At 32.3% G+C, this 20639-nt stretch overlaps 2 protein-coding genes across 2 annotated transcripts; one reads left to right on the forward strand and one right to left on the reverse strand.

The window, feature by feature from the left end:
- Positions 1-2503: 2503 nt before the first annotated feature.
- LOTGIDRAFT_138251 (hypothetical protein) lies at positions 2504-8975 on the reverse strand (the record flags this gene model as incomplete). The annotated part of the gene is made up of 12 exons (XM_009048514.1): positions 2504-2641; positions 3249-3390; positions 3798-3920; positions 4342-4444; positions 5262-5375; positions 5653-5722; positions 6200-6319; positions 6805-6868; positions 7467-7603; positions 7993-8101; positions 8534-8613; positions 8859-8975. Coding segments are annotated over 12 exons (1317 nt in total), but the record flags the coding sequence as incomplete, so codon positions are not given.
- A 729-nt stretch (positions 8976-9704) lies between these two features.
- On the forward strand, positions 9705-20605 carry LOTGIDRAFT_171946 (hypothetical protein; the record flags this gene model as incomplete). Its single annotated transcript, XM_009048515.1, has 19 exons — positions 9705-9770; positions 10642-10780; positions 11668-11928; positions 12299-12433; positions 12989-13118; positions 13340-13439; positions 13668-13776; positions 14158-14241; positions 14950-15095; positions 15668-15736; positions 16305-16389; positions 17040-17145; positions 17429-17491; positions 17890-17980; positions 18356-18454; positions 18748-18791; positions 19323-19495; positions 19992-20083; positions 20450-20605. 19 exons carry the CDS (start codon positions 9705-9707, stop codon positions 20603-20605), a joined length of 2148 nt encoding a protein of 715 aa, XP_009046763.1.
- Positions 20606-20639: the final 34 nt, after the last annotated feature.

Below are 20639 nucleotides of genomic sequence, written 5' to 3' on the forward strand. Positions count from 1 at the left end.
TTATCATCTTAACCTTCACTAATAGCTTTTTAATGTTATTATTCACTCATTATCCACCTCTAAATTGAAGAGCTCATAAAAATCTAATTTCCAAAAAAGAAGATCTCAAATGGCATTACAATGAATTCTTTTGGTTACGAAATTAAATTGTCTATTTTATAACTTTGTCTTTTTCTTTTCTCGTGAGATCAAAATTCCAAATGTTCATTTTATTTTCTTTAAAATTCATCATATCATTTTTTATAAAAGGACATTAAACCCAGAATTGAAAGAATTTTTCAAAGAATTGTACATCTTAAAATCTGTACATACATAGCTCAATCTCAGCTATCCATTATCCATATATCACTTTACACTAAGACAATCTGGCATCTGGTTGTCCTGCAATTCATTCTGTGCAAAATTTGAAAATTTCAGGTAAAACACTATATTTCGGGATCTATATCCCAATGGATGGAAGCTTTGTTTCAAACAGATATCCCCGCTACAAAATTTCCGCCTAGCCTGACAATCTGGCTCTACCCAGTATTTGCTGTTAAGTTACAGGCATGTAGGCTCTAGAGAGAGGGTATTGTTTGCGCATTTAGTTTGAATAATATGATATAATTTAAATATATGAAATGAAAATCTATAATCTCTGAGAATCTGAAAATATATAAGAAGAATACTGGTTCCCACAGGAATATTGATATCAATGAAAATTATAATAAGCCTACTGGTGAAACTTAGGAATATTTGCTCCATTGGAAAGAAAACTGTATGTCCAAAGGGTAACATCAAATAGCTATGGTAACCTTATACCTTACAAAAAGTAATTTGGACACTATATCCACATACTGTTAAATGAACTTAATGAATAAATTATAAGTATAGACGTTCTGTATTGCGTACATTATATTTTGTATATATATTGTAAATTATGCACTGTATATTATATAAGTGAACTATACAAATAAAATATTACTCTTTACTCTCATTCAAACTGTAATGACAAACAAACATCCATAAAAAAATATTCAATATTTGAAAATTTGAGTTCATAGTGAATTAAAAAAAAGTTCAATTCAAAAGCCACAATTCCCAGAGAATTTAACTCTGCATTGTCAAAAAAGTGTCCATAAATTGGTAATTTCACATATGAAATAAATACACTTCCCTTATGGCTCAACTAGATGATTGGCCTGTGGACTTAAGTGTGTTGGGGCCCCTCACCCCAGGAATGCTCTCCTTCATATTTTTTGGGGGTGGGGCCTCTGTATAAGTGGGGGTCCGTGGATTTGGTTCAATCAGCCCTCTGGTAATGGAGCCTCTGTACTTCATTGCCACAAATTCTGTGTGAAAACATTTCAGAAAGAAAATGGCTTAGTGTGAACACAAAATTCATTAGTGTAAAAATTCTCACAACACAAGAACAAGAATCAGGAATTTTTCTGTCAAATTAAACATTTTCATGTGCAGTTTCTGGAAGGAAACTTTAAATATTTGTGAAATGACTGAAAAATTCAATTCTGAAACCATAGTGGTAGAGAGCAGGTTCACATATCATTTTTTTTTATATAAGTGTAAAATAAGTTTAAAGGGAGATAACAACCAAAAATCTCAAGTCATTAGTACAACAATTGAACTAAAAACATAACAAACCATTAAGAGGCGCTCAATTGGTTAGTTCTGCATGTCTGGGATTAATGGAATCAACTGGATGTTCAATAAAACAAGCTGGAATAGGGTTCAGAATGCGTTTCACTTGTGCTGGAAAAACATTAGGTGTAGACAGAATTCAAAATGGCAGAGAAAGGAATAGAAGGGAAAAATTCCAATGTGACATATTTGGTTCCGTACCGTTTGATGGAGACCAGAATTGAAACTGGAAATTGGAACTCACCAATCGAGCACAACCTTAAAATTCATAAATGTATTCGAAAATAAAGTTACATTAGTAAAAATCTAGTCCACAAAAAAACATTTTATATCACAATAATAAACAATATAAGCTATCATAATTAAAAAAAAAAAAAATAACAGCGAGATTTTGATTTTTAACATAGACACTGAATAAAAATACTGATATCATTTCATCTGGTTTCTTTAACAAACAATATATACCTCTTGATAAAAACATTAAAAAAAATACAATACATGGGACTAAATAATTCATATTATGCATGGTGTCTTCATTTGACGTCTGCTAGGGGATTAGGTGGCTTGGCTTCAAAACCTCTTTAAGTTATGAAAAATTCTGCTGCCAAAGCCATTGCTTCTGTGAGTTAGCAGCATTCATTTACAGTCATCGTAAAGTTAATTTAATATGTTGTAAGAAAAAAAGCATCTTCATAGGTGTGGAAAATCTCCATAAAACAGGGCCAAGTTTTTCTGACTCTACTCCAGCCAACAACTGTCCAAATATCTATCACAGACTGGCATAGAGACAAATGTTTCGGACTAACTCTTGACTTAATTTGAGCATATTTGTGTAAGATCTTGGGGTAAATTTCCTAGACTTCAACTATAATTCATCGTGTTCTGGTAAATCACCTTCCATTAATAACTGATAAACTTTATAAGGGTCGACATTCCAGTGTTTGTGAAAGGAGACAGGAAGTTGGTTGGACAGAAACTCTTCACTGTAATCTTCTGGTCTAGCCTTAAATAGATAGAGAAACATAGAATTCTAACAACCACAACCAAATTCATGTATATATCTACTATGTGTTATAGGTATATGATATCTATTTATTACCTGATGTATATATCTACTATGTGTTATAGGTATATGATATCTATTTATTACCTGATGTATATATCTACTATGTGTTATAGGTATATGATATCTATTTATTACCTGATGTATATATCTACTATGTGTTATAGGTATATGATATCTATTTATTACCTGATGTATATATCTACTATGTGTTATAGGTATATGATATCTATTTATTACCTGATGTATATATCTACTATGTGTTATAGGTATATGATATCTATTTATTACCTGATGTATATATCTACTATGTGTTATAGGTATATGATATCTATTTATTATCTGATGTATATATCTACTATGTGTTATAGGTATATGATATCTATTTATTACCTGATGTATATATCTACTATGTGTTATAGGTATATGATATCTATTTATTACCTGATGTATATATCTACTATGTGTTATTGGTATATGATATCTATTTATTACCTGATGTATATTATCTACTATGTGTTATAGGTATATGATATCTATTTATTACCTGATGTATATATCTACTATGTGTTATAGGTATATGATATCTATTTAAACACATTCCTATAATCATATCATCAGGTGAATCTATAGATGGACATGAACACTTCTCAGATATAAAATTAGCAACAGGTCGACTAAAAATCATTCTGAAATGTAGAAACAAATATCAACATTACAGTTAGCAGGCATCTTGGATCTGTAATTAAGCAATGTTCCCATTAGGCAGAGTCACATAGATTGATAGTAGATTTGTCATTTACAATTTATTATTTCAAAATGAGGAGCAGGAGCCTCATTCTGAAAAACAGTAACTTGATTAGACAAGACAACCAAATTGACCAATCAGACGACTGGAAATCTAAAATCATACTGAGTTAAGTTTCGAATATGATTGTTACCTAATCATTTTTATAGCTTTTTATCTGTTATCTTACAAACAGAAGGAATGATCTCAAGGTATAATTCATGCACTTAGATGTTAATGAATGGTTAAGCATTACTTATCAAATTAAGCTTTTGAGTTGCACTTGATTTGATCAAAGTGTAGACTTACCCCCCACCCCCTGTGATGTAATCATAACCAAAACCTTTTGATACACCATAACCATATCTTTCACCAAGAGCTATTTTATCTTCTGAATTATAACAAGACAGCAGACGTCGTAATCTTTTCAGACTGAAAAAAATTGTACAATGAGGTAAATTTTGCTACAAGAGCGTCCATAGCCTATTGCCTTAAGATTTCAATCAGCACTTCCCACATGGTCACTCAGTTTATTTTTCAAATCCAAATGATTCGATGCTTTTTCATATCCACAACCTAAAAAACCGCATCACAAAATGCCAACACTAGAGAGGGTAGAAATTTGATTGGTTAAAGCAGACATCATCGAATTAAGTCAAAAGGTTAATTTGACGAATATTCAAGAACGCTGTCATTAGACCCTAACTGAAGTGGCTATATTAAAAATAAAAGCTAATAAAGAATGAAACGAAAGTTTGATCTAATTAGAAATTGACTGCATGTGAGAAATATGCTATAATAACATATCAAACATGTTAATCCTAGTTCTTGAGCATTGAGAACTGTGTCTTACTTTATTACAGTATCATCATCAGCTATTAATAACCATTTTTTATTTTTATATTTATCTTCATTAATAAATCTTCTAATGATAGATATAGTCTTCTCACAATGTCCTGGTAGAACAAAAACAAGTTACAGCTATAGTTTAACTTAGTTATCCTTGGTATACATAGACGTCCTTGGTATGCTATGGCAAAGACATCCTTGGTATGCTTTGCCAAAGACATCCTTGGTATGCTTTGCCAAAGACATCCTTGGTATGGTTTGCCAAAGACATCCTTGGTATGCTATGCCAAAGACATCCTTTGTATGCTTTGGCAAAGACATCCTATGTATGCTGTGACAAAGACATCCTTGGTATACATATACGTACTTGGTATGCTATACCAAAGACATCCTTGGTATGTTATGCCAAAGACATCCTTAGTATGCAATGCCAAAGACATCCTTAATATGCAATGCCAAAGACATCCTTAGTATGCTATGCCAAAGACATCCTTAGTATGCTATGCCAAAAACATCCTTAATATGCAATGCCAAAGACATCCTTAGTATGCTATACCAAAGACATCCTTGGTATGCTATGCCAAAGACATCCTTAGTATGCTATGCCAAAGACATCCTTAATATGCAATGCCAAAGACATCCTTAGTATGCTATGCCAAATACATCCTTGGTACACTATGCCAAAGACATCCTTGGTATACTATGCCAAAGACATCCTTGGTATAGACATCTTTGGTATGCTATGACCATGACATCCTTGAAAACCTTGAAATTAGTTTGCTCGGAAGGTTTAACTTTGTCAAGGAGAATGGTGAAGCCTGATGTTAAATCTCGGGTATCTGAAAAAAAACCTAGAGGTGGCACATGGATGAAATATACCTGACCAATGGCTGTTAGTGTTGAAAGGATTTATGACAAACATACCTCTCTCAGTATTAGCTACACCGAGATTTATGGTAGGTATAGAGCTATCTTCTGTCTCACTAAAATATTCTGTATCTATATTTTCTTTACCCCAGGTTCCTTTTACCACTGGTACTAAAACATATATTTGAAAATTTGGTTATTGTTTGTTTCATCCTTGGAGACTTTCGACAGCGAGCTGTGAACACTATCACTGATTGGCTTTGCTAAAAAATTCCCGTTTCTGAGACTAAAGTATGATTGGTCCAAAAAATGACACACCTGTCCCTTTCAAGGTATCCTGAAAGGGGTAACAGAATGAAAAAAGAAGTTTGAAAACTCCTGGACTAATGAATGATAATAAAAGTATATTGAAATGATCAAAGGGAGATCCTTTTCATTACAAACTTACTTCTGTCTTTATGAAATTTTTCACAAGTTTTAACTCCAATATATAAATCTTCTTCTGGTATAGCTGGTCCCTGAAATAAGAACTGAGATCAGTACTTTGGGTTCAATTCTTGATCCTTATCAGTGAGTTTGACTAAATAATTCAATTTTTAATATGGTTTTTCCTTGGGTGATTACTAAGACTCAAACCAAGTTTCGTAAAATCCGTCAAGAAACCAGCTTTTTATTGTGTTCACACCACACAAGGGCAATAACTGATTTTCTGATTATGAATAGGTTTCATTCTTGGATGACTACAAAAACTCACACCAAGTTTCTTCAAAAGCCATCAAGAAAATAGTTCTCTATAGTGTCCACAATAATTATGTTTGCGCACAAATCAGATCATGTTTACTATTTGAAACACCTGATGGTACTTAAGTTTAGAGGAGTTCACAACTTTTACTCGTTTAGCCATTCTTTGAATGAGATTTTAGATTGACAGAATTGTTATGCTTGTACTGATTTTTAATAATACAATAATTGTAAGGGTTAAAGTTCATACTTACACATTTAGGAAATATAAATGGTGATGTTGTTACACAATCTTTATCATCAGATATTGTACAGAATTCTTTTACATCTGTTAAATTAACCCCTTTATTTTCATTGTTAATAAACATTGCTAACTGAAATAAAACAAGGGCAACAACTCCTTACATTGGCAAAATTAGTTTAGGAATAAAACCAGAACTTCTTGAGATATATCCTTGCATAGTTTAGGAATTTTGATATGAGTGAAGCCTTCAACTGTTAATGATTAAAAGATTAAGCCAGTTGCTCTCCAGATAAAATTTCACCCTGGATGCTGCCTGTGCAAAAAATATAGTGTAAAGCTCAATCTATCTAAAATATTCTTTAAACTATTCTCTCCATCTCAGAATCTAAAGATAGTGGACCACAGCCATATACACCCACCACGGCATGCGAATGGTAAATATTCAAGATTTTGGGGCAAGGGCAATAACCCTGCCGTTGGATGGACAGACGGACAGGGTTGCTGGCAATATATGTCTGCATAGAGAGATGTGGGCGTATAAAAATGATTGTATGTACTGCAAACATTGACACCAATATAAAATAAGTGATACAAAAATATCAAAAGCATTTTTACCTCATGTTTAAAATCTATTGTAAAACCAGTTTTGATTTCATCTTTAGACAGACGTTTTGATAGGCTGAAAAAGATAAAATGTACAGTTTCACACAAAGAAAGAAGCATTGTATTTAAAATTTACCATTCCCAAGAATCTACTGGTACTATACTAAACCTCTTATAGTACTGCCTGACAATATGACAGTCTCCTTGAAGTTTGCCTTTTTTAAATCATAGTGACATCAATTAATTAATTAGGAACTAGTTAGATAGCTTGATCGATTATACTCTGCTAGGCAATCAGATGTCTACAGCCCTTTTTACAACAGGTCTCTACAAAGCGTTCCGTTCTCAGTCTGGAAGAGGCTGCAAAAGCTTTTGCTAATTTACATTACAGTATATTCAAGTAGTCTGAGAATGGTTCTTTAGTTGTAGTGTTAATGACAAGCGTTCTCGGCACAGTTATCTGTGGAAGTCTTCTTGAAGAAGTTAAAATTACATGTTGTTGTCACCTTGATGTAATCAATGACATCTGAATGTAATCAACAATTACTCTGAATATTTATGCAATTCTGCGGGAATGGGTGATAGGTTATGCCTTTCAAAATACATATCTGTCACAATCATTTTAGCCACTCCCCTATCTGTTACATCACCTTATCTAACCAATCAAATCTTACCTTTGTAATAGACCCTGACTAAAAAACATCCCTGCTGCAGGATCAGGATATTTAAATACTGTTGGATCTTCAAAAAATGCAAAATGGTGAATAATGGTAGCACTTTTATCATATAAGGCTTTACCAAGAAAATATTTCTAAAATAGAGAATTACAGAACAATTAGAAGGTTAAAATTTGCTTCAGTTATTGTTTAAGGACAGCCCATCTTGAACGTTTGTAAAATTAACCTTTTGACCTAACTCGATGATGTCTGCTTCTACCCTCTTTGGTGCTGGAATTTTGTGATTTTGTTTATCAGTTTAGGTTAATTTGAAAGTTTGGTCTGATTTGGTCTTTTCTCTTCATTCCATTCTTCATGGATAATCTTAGAAAGATCAATGACATAAGGTTTTGCGAAAAATCAGCTGGTAAACAGAGTCCTCTTGAATATATTTAGTTGTTATCCCTGTGAATAAAAGTTCCGATATGCCAGAACCAACCAAAACAGCACATAAAATCATAATTAATATTGCTGTGGTACCTACTTGCTTGTGAGAATATTTTTCTAAAACTTGTAGTATTCTCTTTAAATCTATTCTAGTTTCTTCTTCAACAAAAATAATCCAGGCCTTATCTTTAAATAATTCATTGAGACTGAAATATTTAAAATAGGTACCGTAATGAAATAAATAAAATAGACTGTAAGAAACTCTAAATTTGAGTTACCATAGTTTGTGATGCCCACTTATTGCATCTGTTTTCTTTTTATTTAGAATATTCTGTTTCTATACATGCAGTAAGTTTAAATGTTTAAAATCTATAATAAATAGAACAAGTGGTTGCCTAGCAAGATACGCCCACTTTTCTGATACATTTTCAGTATATCAAGGGTAGTCACCTATCTGTGTCAAATCATACCAAAAATCTAATGTGTGCAAGATATTGTTAAGTTAAACAAAGACACATTATTTAATAAAATTCAGACATAAATTGTCACCTATATCGCCAACAAATTATAATGTGGGCAAAATATTCTTTCTTTAAGTCAAACATTTTAGTCAAATACAAAACTTTGTACAAAATTACCTCTGAATTATAGACAGAATAGTCCAACTTCCAGTTGACGGCCATTTTTTATGCAACAAATATACTTCTGGTTTATTTTCCTGAAATAAAATCAATTTCTAGTGATTTCTTTTGATAAAATCAACATGCAAAATTCTAAATCTACAATTCTTTTTAGATTTTCTCCACATGAAGATGGGCAATGCCATGCAGTATACAATGTGGAAAGTTTTGGCAGGACAGCACTTTACTTGCCAATTGGGCATTTTGGCAGATCTTTTGAACATTCCCCTAGAGCTCAGTTGAGTTAACTTACCAGCCTGATAACTTCATTTCATTGACTTACCTGTGATAGTTCTGTCAATTGGTTTTGAAAATGATCAGTAAATAATTTTGCTCTTTGTTTATGATAAGTATTAGGTTGGCTTAATACTATAAAAACTAAATCTTTTAACTCTATATCATCTACAATATAAAATCAATGATTGTACAGAAACACCTCTCTCTATCGCTGGGTTGAAACACTGCCTTTTATATTGTGGCAGACTTAGCCTATACATCAATCAGGGGAATGTTGTCTTCTAGTTGATTTGGTGCCTTTAAGTCATATTCCCCTCAAAACAAGACAAATTTGATTCCTTGGTCAGACCTTCTGAGACTCAAACCTTTGTAAGTATTCAATCCCTTCTACATAAACTGGTCGCTGAAGCAAATAACAATTTGTAAAAATAAGAGAATTAAACTTCACATTTAAAAACCTAAATTCTCACCTTGTGAAGATTTGTTTAGATTTCCTCCATCTTCATTCATTACTTCTGACACAAGAACTGAAACAAATCAAATTCGAAAATCTTTACTTTCGTTTTTCAAGTTGAAAGTTGATGCTTACTCTTTCGCAAGATGAGTTAGTGCTGAATCTAATGAAAAATGGATGTTGGAAAAGATCTAAGATATTGAAGAAAAAAATTAGAAGTATAAACAACAATTTAGAATGTTAGACAATGTATAAATAAACAATAAAACTTACAAAATGTCAAAATTAACAAAATCTTTTTCTCGAAAGCAGCCATGTTATATTTTCACTTTGACCTACTTTTCTTAGTTAAAAGGAGAAATTTGATTAGACGCTATTTATAGCAAACCAATAAAATTATTGGATACAAATTTGTCTTGGAAGCCACATTGTTTACAAATGGCGACTGTTCAAGGATTTCCCAAGTGGTTACTGAATTGTAAAGATGATATCACGAAATCAAAGGTAATCTGTCTGTATTGATTGTGTTAGTCAGTAAGATGAATTATTAAATAAGTCGTATGAATAAGTGTCTGGCCTTTATTAATATTTAATAACTCGAGTTTAGACAGTACCCCTCTCTACTTTTGACCTGTGAGCATCTAGAGGTAGAGCTATAGGCTAATCATGCAGGTTAAAACATCTGGTTAGGGTTAAACTAAACCCAATATTTTATTTCCAGTGATTTAATCTATTTGTTCTAAAGATCACCAACAATCCTATATTATTTGATCATGGTTTTGTAAAAGATATGGCCATGATCAACAAGATATGTTTGATTTATAGGCCTAATCTAATCGTAATGTAATGTGAATGAGCTTATAGCTAGTTGTGAAAGATTAAATTGGAAAGGTTTTTTAACCTAACTAAACCTGATATAGTTTTTATTATGCTTTTATGTTTCAAATGAAAAAAAGATCACTTTATGTTGCAAGCAGATCATATATTATATAAGCTTATTGGCCATTTGAAATCTAAATGTGTAAAGCCTACATCTAATGTGCATAATATAAAAATGAAATGAATGGAGTTTTACGTTCTACTTTTCTGCACCTTGTTGGCTAATGAAAACAGGCAAGTTCATGCAGGGTGCAATGAGGGAAATTTTGCCAGGACAGCAGCTTTAGCCTGCTCTTTTTCGATTTCCAACTGTCGAAAGATCTTAAAAGAGCACAGCCTGTAGTACACAGGGCCTCGGATTATTGCTGATATGTATCTAAGAAACAAGCTCAAACCATCTGTGTAGAATAAGTTAGCTTAAGCTTATATCAGATATATAGTAATAACAAATATTTTTATACATTCATATGATACTTTATTTTTTTTTTTTACCAAGGAATGGAGCTCATTTCTAAAGGAATTACATGATGCTATACAACAACAACTAACAGAGAGTCATGTTCAATATTTTACTGATTTATCTGAACCAGAAAAGGAACTGTTTATGCTCAGAGCAACTAAGGCTATAGAAGGAGGTAAAGTAACTTTCAGTAGAAAAGACAAATAGTATGACACTTTCAATACCATATCCATGATAATCCATTATGAAAGTATGTTATACTCTGAAATAAACAGACAAGCTTATGAGCAAGAAGATGTTGGAACAGTTGAGAAAAGTTGAACTCTAAGCTGATTTGGGTTTTCAATATATTAGCTTGATAGATATAACAAGTCTTGATAAGTGAGCACGTTTCTCATTCTTCAAATCATGTACCGGTATCGATATTTAACATAATGCATATTTAATGAAAGAAGATATCAGACGAGGAATTGATTCTTCTCAAATGTTCAGACCTAGAGAAATCGAAAGAGAAGCTTTCATCTTTGAAATATTTCATAGAATCTTGATATAGATGAAACAAGAACTTGCTCAGACCTGGCATGTAGTATCTAGTCTGAAACATCTGCCTCTATTCCTTTTCCTGATAGATATTTCGACAGTTATCAACTGGAGTAGAGTCAGAAAAACTAGGCCGCGTTTTATGGAGATTTTCCACACCTCTTAGGACCCGGCACCTTTGGAAATGCAGAAAAATTCCCATAAACCGGCCTAGTTTTTCTGTCTCTACACCAACCAACAACTGTCAAAATATCTCGCGGTCTAGTAATTTTTTGCTTACACAGTTACTGATGGTATAGAATGGAACAACACTAATTAGTGCTTTCATTGAGATTTACTACAGTCTAATACTAATCACATAAAGGTTTTAATAATTGGAGAAATCATCTTTGATATGATATGCTAAAAATACAACACATGAATAACTTGAGTAGGACAACCACTCTTACAACTGTTAAAGTTGTATATCATGTGAAATGCAAACAGCTTCTATCACATTACGGCCAATCTCTTTTATTTCAGGTAATGTGTATAAAAATGTATCAGGAAAAGTTTCCAATCTGTTAGATCAACATCTGAATAATGATGTAGCTAAACAGTTACTAGAGGATTACCCCATAGACACCAAATCAGATTTAATTATAGAAGGTGCAGAAGAAGGGGCATTAAGTTTATTGAAAAAATGGCCAGAATTCAAATCCAAACTCCATATCTGTCTGAACCAACCTTTACCTCCTACTATGAGACAACTTGCTTGGAGGCTGTATCTTAGCAACACTAAATGTAAGTACAAATGAATTCTAAATATATGACACTAATACCAATCCATGTTTAAATCTACTTTAAAACTGTTCATAGAAAATGTTATGTTTTCACTTACCTATTGATATGACATGTCATGATTTCAACATGTACAGTCTGTAGCGCACGTGATATCATCGATGAAAGGGATTTAAGAAAGTCCAAATTACTATCTTGACTCATAACAGAAATAATCTACAAATTAATTTCTGAAAACTGAACTGAAAATTGACTTGAAAATGACTTTTGGTGGTTAAAGGAACATTCTGCTTTTTTGTGGGTCAAAATTCTTTTGGGCTCAAATCCTTTTAATATACACCTATCATTTGTTTGTAACTCTTGTATATTTCAGTTCGTAAAACCTATTTAGAATTATTAAAGACTGATAGAAAGAGTTGTATATCACCACATGATCTAGATATATCACGAAAATGTGAACAACTATTATTATCAGAACCTACATTTGATGAGTTGAAAGGTTCAGTAGGTAGGATCTTTGTTTCTTTTCCTTAAAGTTTTAAGCCCTTTTGTCTTAACGATTGTATTGGGTTTACTTGTCATTAATTGGGTTTACTTGTCTTCATTACTAAGGTTTACTTGTCATCATTTTTTATGGTTTACTTATCATCATTAGTCAGGTTTACTTGTCATCATTAGTTGGGTTTACTTGTCATCATTAAATTGGTTTACTTGTAATCATAAGTTTGATTTACTTGTCATGATTAGTCGGGATTACTTGTCATTATTAGTAAGTTTTACGTGTCTTCATTAGTCTTCAATAGTCAGGTTTACTTGTGATCATTAGTCAGGTTTACTCATTTTCATTAGTTAGGTTTACTTGGTGTCATAAGTAATGTTTATGTGTCATCGTTAGTCTTCAATAGTCGGGTTTACTTGTCATCATAAGTTGGGTTTACTTGTCATCATAAGTCGGGTTTACTTGTCATCATTAGTGCAGAAAAATCAGCTGTGCAACTCTATGTCAGGAAATATTTTTGTTATTTATTTAAAGGTGGATTCTGTTTTTTTTCTCTTTAAAAAGGAGCATTTTATGCAATGAAGGCTGTTCTATCATATAATCATGCTATACAGAGAAGTAAAACAAGAGTCAGAGATATGGACTATATGTTAATTGTTCCTTTTGTTCAAGTTGCTGCTCCTAACTTTTCAAGGTGGGTCTTTTTTCTGATTTTTGTCCGTTGAAACACATTTTCATTAGCTGACACAATGGACATTGTTCAAACAAAACATTGTGTATGCCGATTTGTCACATGATTTTTGTTTTGGAAAAATGTTTTATTATTTGCAATACCTTGATTGCAGCTAATGAACATTTCATAAGAGGAAATATTTTAATGAGAAATTATAAATCCATCTTGGACATTATTTTCAGAAACGAACCAGCACCAAATCGTGTTGTTGCCATGTTAGTAGAAGAATTTTTAACATTCAATGAATCTAAACCAGGTTATATAACAGATTCAGGCTCTCAGGTAAGTTTTAAGATCAAAACAGAAATTACTTTCAGATTGTGACTGGTGTTGCTAGCAAGACAAACCATGTTTACCCTTGAGGAACACCGATCAATTCTGCTACTGGATTTGTCTTTCCTTGAAAGGGATTGTAAAGAAGTTTTCTAAAATTCTTATGTGTAGAGGGGACACTGATAGCATCCTACATAAAATATGAAATTTGGAAATAAATATTTTGTTATTTTACAGACAGACAATGAAGAAATGACAGCATTCTCTAATAAAGTTTTAGTTATATTAGAAAAGTTATATCCAGAAATTCCAAGAATTATTGGTTCTGCTTATGTTCCTTCTCAAGGTAATTATCATGTATTCAGTAAAAAGAAACTCTTGTTACCAACACATGCTTTGGATACACAATCCTCATCAGGATCAATCTAATTGAAATTACTAATTTCGTTGCTATTGTTTTTTTCTGTCTCAATTATAATCAAGGTTGCATACTAGTTGGTTGGTAGATGACAAGTTAAAGTTCGCTGATGCCGATATCGCAAACTAGGTAGTTGTTGGTAGTCATAGCCAATCAAAATCGCTTTTACTAGCGGGTATCGTCAGTTTCATAATTTCAGAAGACATCATTTATCATTGCACTCTTCTTTCGGTTTCGCTATCCCACAATTCATAGTCGATATTTAGACAGAGATTCTCCATGACTGACAAAATCCTTGTATCATTGTAGAAAAGACTGAAGCCAGTTCAAAAGCAGTGTTAACAGAAGGTTTAACAATGTTAATAAGACCATTCATTAGAGCTGTGTTTGTTGGTAAGTAAGGCATTTCCTCTTAAGATACATTATGGTTACTATAAAATATAGGCCGTTAAGGTTATCTGAAGATGGAAGCATTATTATATATTTAGGTCATCTCACTATATTTCGTTTTATCTGTCACCATAATTGAGGGTTTTTATTTTAGGATATCTGAAGATTGATTAATTATTATATTTTAGGTTATCTGTGACTATAATTTAAGGATATCTGAAGATAGATGTATTATTATATTTTAGATTATCTGAAGATGGATGTATTATTATATTTTAGATTATCTGAAGATAGATGTATTATTATATTTTAGATTATCTGAAGATAATGTATTATTATATTTTTAGGTTATCTGTCACTATATTTTAAGGTTATCTCAAGATAGAAGAGTTATTATATTTGAGGTTATCTGAAGATTGAAGATTGTATTATTATATTTTATGTTATCTGTTACAATAATTTAAGGTTATCTCAAGATGGAAGTGTTATTATATTTGAGGTTATCTGAAGATTGAAGATTGTATTATTATATTTTATGTTATCTGTCACTATAATTTAAGGTTATCTCAAGATAGAAGGGTTATTATATTTGAGGTTATCTGAAGATTGAAGATTATATCATTATATTTTATGTTATCTGTTACAATAATTTAAGGTTATCTCAAGATGTATGTATTATTATATTTTAGGTTATCTGTCATTATATTTTAGGTTATCTGAAGATGGATGTATTACTCTATGTATGGGATCAGTATATAATTGGACTAGATATCCCAGGGTTTGGTACTGAATGGTTGGCAGTGGTAACAGCTACATTGTTAGGTTTATTACAAGAATATCTTAAAAACTGTAATGATGTAAGTTTACTTCCTAAATTTGTGGAAATATTGTGTGGATAGTCTTGCCATGAGACTTGAACAACATTTGAAGTGAGGAGTACATATCACAGACACTAGACAATATTATGGAATAGACCTCATATTTTGGACACTGAAAGCGAGGTTTATAATGCAAATTATGTCAGCCATTGATAAGATGGCAACATCATATGAAGATAGCCTTTATGATGTCACTCACTAACCAGAGAGAAAATGAACTTAAATCTGCCCTTTCTGGGAAGGTAAAATTCATCCGAAAGTATCGTTAAATAGCTTAATCAATTCCAAATTTAATGATGTTAAGGTGCAGATTTTATGCTTTGACACAAGTTACCATTGTTTGTTTGTGTTCTGAACCTCTTTCTGAATTCAATATGGCCGACATGTCAATAAGGTCGATGAGCACACTTCTTTTACATTATTAAAGTATTGTACTTATTCTGTAATATTGTCTTGAGTTTGTGATTGGATTGTCCCGTCATTCTTAAAGAATGAAAAAATACACAAGTTGATTTCTGATGTACCCAATGTTTATAATTCTTATTTTATAGCCAACAGAACTAGAAAACATAATAGCAGAAGAATCTCCAAAATTGACAATACCACAGTTTCAATATGAGGTCTGTATTAACATTTTTGAAACAAATTGTAGACTGGAAATCATTTTGGTTCAAAAACATGTACATGTAGTTCCTTTTCGTCTAATTAAAATATACCAAACTTTCGTTTTCTTTATTATTTTGCTTTTATTTTCAATATAGTCACTTCAGTTAGGGTCTAATGACAGCCCTCAAAATAACCTTTTGACCTAGCCTAATAAACACAGTGTCACAAAATACCAGTGCTGGAGAGGGTAGAAATTTGATTGGTTAAAGCAGACGTCATCAAGTCAGGCCGAAAGGGTAATTTGTCGAACTATCAAGAAGGCTGTCGTTAGACCCTAACTTAAGTGGCTATACTTATCAAAAATAAAAGCTAAAAAAAACCAGAAACATTTAAATTTAATTTAGATAGACTGTTTTTGCCTTTAATCAATGAAATATTAGAACAAACCCTGTTCATGTGGTGTATTTAAAAATTTTGTTTGGATATTTCATTGTATAAAAAGCTAAATGATTAAAAATCTTTTAGCCCCCAGTGAGTAACAGGAATCATTTTTCTGATGGAAATTATATTTTTTATCAATAGGTGAAGAGACATCATTATAGAGACTTACTTGCAATGTTAACCAAAGATCAGAAAGCAGCTATGCCAGTTTTAGATCCTACACAAGGTAAGTATTGAGTTTATAAGTTGAAATGATGTATAAAAGGCAAATGGCTGTCCTTCCTGTCTACATCTTCTAAATTTTTCTTAAATCTATGAAGAAAATAGTAAAAATATCTCCCCTGACACAGAATTATCTCCCTTGACACATCAAATTATCTCCCTTGACATATTGAATTATCTCCACTGACACATCAAATTATCACCCTTGACACATCAAATAATCTCCCTTGACACATCAAATTATCTCCCCTGACACATTGAATTATCTTCCCTGACACATTGAATTATCTCCCTGACACATCACAGCATCTCCCTAGACATATTACAGTATCTCCCTTGGCACATCACAGTATCTCCCTAGACACATCACAGTATATCCCTAGACACATTACAGTATCTCCCTACATCATAGTATCTTCAATGACACATCACAGTATATCCCTTTTAACACATCATAGTATCTCCATTGACACATCACAGTATATCCCTTAACACATCACAGTATATCCCTGGACACGTCACAGTATCTCCCTTGACACATCACAGTATATCCCTGGACATGTCACAGTATCTCTCTAGACACATCACAGTATCTCCCTAGACACATCACAGTATCTCCCTTAACACATCACATTATCTCCATTTAATTTTTAGCAAGCCACCCACCATGGCGTCACTGGCATAATGATGTCATACCACCCTTCACTAAACCACAAGATAGGAGGACTGCAAGAGAAGAAAGAGAGGCTGAAAGAGAGAGGTAATGCATACCACACAAAATGGGACATAACTCTTAAACGCTATTATTCAGAAAACTTTTGTCCATAGCAAATCTGATTTAAATTGCAGATCTAAATGTTTTGTGTTTTTTTTCTGTGGGTTACTTAATTTTCTATCCATGATCTGACACTGTTTCTAACAGAGTGGAGATGAAATTATTTATGTAGCTTTTTTTCATTGGTTACTATATAGATTTATTTTTTTATACATGTTATTCTCTCAAAATTTATACATTCTTGGCAGTCATTTTTTTTTCTCCACAGGTTATTGCAGCAACAAAAAGATGCTAAAAATTACTTAAGAGATCAAGAATATAGAGAGAAAAGGTTGGAAAATTATATATCATTTATATCAAATGAAAAATTATATATATATATTTTTATAAATCGAATCTTTGTAAAAATACAGCGTGGATAGTTCTTTTAGGACTAGATCAGTTATAGGAGTGACTAAACTTTATTTGGTCTTGTATAGATACATTTAAGGTTGCATGTAATATCCAAGAATTAAAGATATTGTAAAGAGGTTTTCTAGAAAGATTTATGTTTATTGGGGAAACTGATAGCATCAATTTATACCATTCTTATTTTCAGTCAAACATCTGTGGTTCCAATTTCACAAAAACTAAGTCATTATATGATAAAGCATATTTTGCTATTAGTGACATCACTTGGTTTTCGTGTATCTTAAAAATCACTTTGATATTAAAATTCTAATCTTTCAGAGAAGAAGAGGAAGAGTACACGAGAGCTGCTGCAGCTGAAAGATTCCGTGTTGAACAGGAGAGATTACAATTAGAAGATCAGTTATACCAGGTGAGATGATTGCTTCATAAGGTGGTCTTCAAATATCTTTGTCTGTCTGTCTATTATGGGACCAGAAAAGTACTAATTGTTTGCCCATATGGTCTTTCAGACATATTTTCAAAATAAAATTCAGTGAAGGTCATCACATAGCTGTTTCTAGTTCTGCATCACTTTTAAAACAGCTAGACAACTCGTTCAGCTTCTGTGAAATGCATCATGGGATATCAATTTAAATACTTGACTCAGCTGGAACGAAACCATATAGCTTCAGTTAAGAACAAAGTACATTAATCACTTGGCCACCGCAGCTTTCAAAGTTAGTTTATTTGCTTGAATTCATGATGAAGCAGATGAGAAACTCTGACAAACTATTTTTACCTCCAGGAAAGAAAACTTCGTGAAGAAAATGAAAGAAGAGCTCAACAGGAAATAGAAAGATTACGAATGGAAGTGGAAATATTAAAATATCAACATAAACCTATGGTAAGTATGCACTTGACGTCTGCTACGCAAAGAAAATGAAAAAAATTGAACTGCGCCTAATTGAACTTTGACCTCTAGATTATCAAGAGATAACCTAATTTGATGAATTTTTAATTTTGTGATTGATTCAAAATGAGATTTCTTTTTTTAAAGATAGGTTCCTTTATTTTCATTTATGAACGTCTCACATGTCCATAATTAATTCAAGATCAAGAAAGGTCAAAAAGTATTTTTTTGTTTATCCAGACTGTACATACATGTTGATATTTAAAAGATTGGAATTTTTCTTCTAGAAATCACCAACACCATCTGTAAACAGTTCCATGTCTTTCATCAGGTAAAATTTCTGGACCTTAGATTACCATTTTTTGCTTATATTTTGGCTTTGATATTATTTTGTGATTTTCAAACACAAATTTTGAGACTGACGAAATTTTGTAATAAAAGTGGCTGCGTACGATAGTATTAGCTTAAAGAGATGGTAAAGAGGTTTTCTAAATGTTTAAAGTGTATAGGGTTAACTGATAGCATCATATCAATTTCCAATCCGACGTCTGTGGCTCCTTTCATGTTAGTGTCATCATAAAACACTTAGTTCTTGTGGAATTGCAGGAACCACAGATGTCTGATTGAAAATTAGAATGGTGCAAATTTTTTTTTGTCCCTGTTACACATGAAAAATGTAGAAAACCTCTTTACAATCCCTTTAAGTCAGTGACCCACAAAAGAAGTTTCGAAGCCTTTCCATGCTTAAGAAAACTAAGAGCTGATCTTTGCACCTTTCCATTTGCCCAAACATGCCACATCCAGAGTAAACCAAAATAAATTTTAACATTTATGGTTCACAATCACCATTGTCTATTTCAAGTCGAGTGTTATTACCTCCACCACCAACAGCAGCCTCTCAAACTCCAGGTCCTGGTTTACCTGTAATATTAGAATCACCTACTCACACCCCATCTCGTGGACAGACACCTCGACAGCAGACACAGAATGTAGTACTGGATTTCTTAAATAAAATTAGAAAAACTGTTGATATAGGTAAGCTATCTTAGCTTATTCATTCTTCAACTACGCCAAGTAGAATCATCTTCAACCAAGTCAGTCTAATTGAAATTAGACCAAACTTTCATCCTGTATTGATAAGCAGCCACTTCAGTTAGGGCCTAAAGACGGCTTGATTATATGTCAGTATGATGACACTGTCAACCAATCAAATGATTTTAGCGTTTGAAAATTATCCACTATATTTTGTTAGTTAAAACTTAGCGATACGTCAATGGACACATTTTTCTAGATTTTGGTGTATAGTTTTCACAAATTCATTCAATTGACATACCAAAAGCCAGAATGCCCCTTTAACAAGTGTCGTTTTAGCCAACAGAATAAGATATATTTAGAAGTGATTTTGGACTATCATGCGTTATAGAAAAAACCAAATCAATCATGTCGGTTTTCTACAGATTTTCATGTTCAACTTCCATCTGAAGCTAACAAATTTTTTCACATATTCACATTTTACTTTGTTTGATTTCAGTGTCCCATGGGGAAGGTGATGACAGGTTTATGATAGAATCAGAAACAGATAAATATATTGAACAGAACATAGCGGACATTAAACGAGCTGAGGTATAATTGCGTATATATATTTTATCCTCGTTTAACAGTTAAAACGACAAGTTGTCTTTTCTTGAAACACTGCCATATATAGAAAAGACATACCTGTATATAGAAATAGTGAGCAAAATCCCTAGTTTGAGGTATTTTTGAAGGAATAATGAAATTTTTGTACATTTCTAGTACTTCTGAAGGCTATTTACCTATATTTAAGACTCAAATCAACCCCCCAAAATGGCGCATCTGTCCCTTTAAGGTCATTCATGCTTTTTCTGGTGATACTGTATCTACGAATTTACATGAACATATACAGCCCCTGCCTATTTTGTTTGTACTGGGAGGGTTTTTTTTTGTCATCTTACTTGTGACTTATTCCAGGTTGAGGTGTTAGGTCAAAGGTTAAAACCAGGAGAATTTGAAGCCATGCCATATCAAAAACAACAAGAAATCAGTGATGATATGATGGTTTTAATACAGAAGTGGAGAGAAGATAGACGTGCTGCTGAACTTAGACAATCTAGACAATCTTTATAGTTTTTTTTATAGATTATAGATAAAATCTTATAAA

The sequence above is a fragment of the Lottia gigantea genome, assembly GCF_000327385.1.
Source record: "Lottia gigantea unplaced genomic scaffold LOTGIsca_123, whole genome shotgun sequence".
NCBI lineage: Eukaryota > Metazoa > Mollusca > Gastropoda > Lottiidae > Lottia > Lottia gigantea.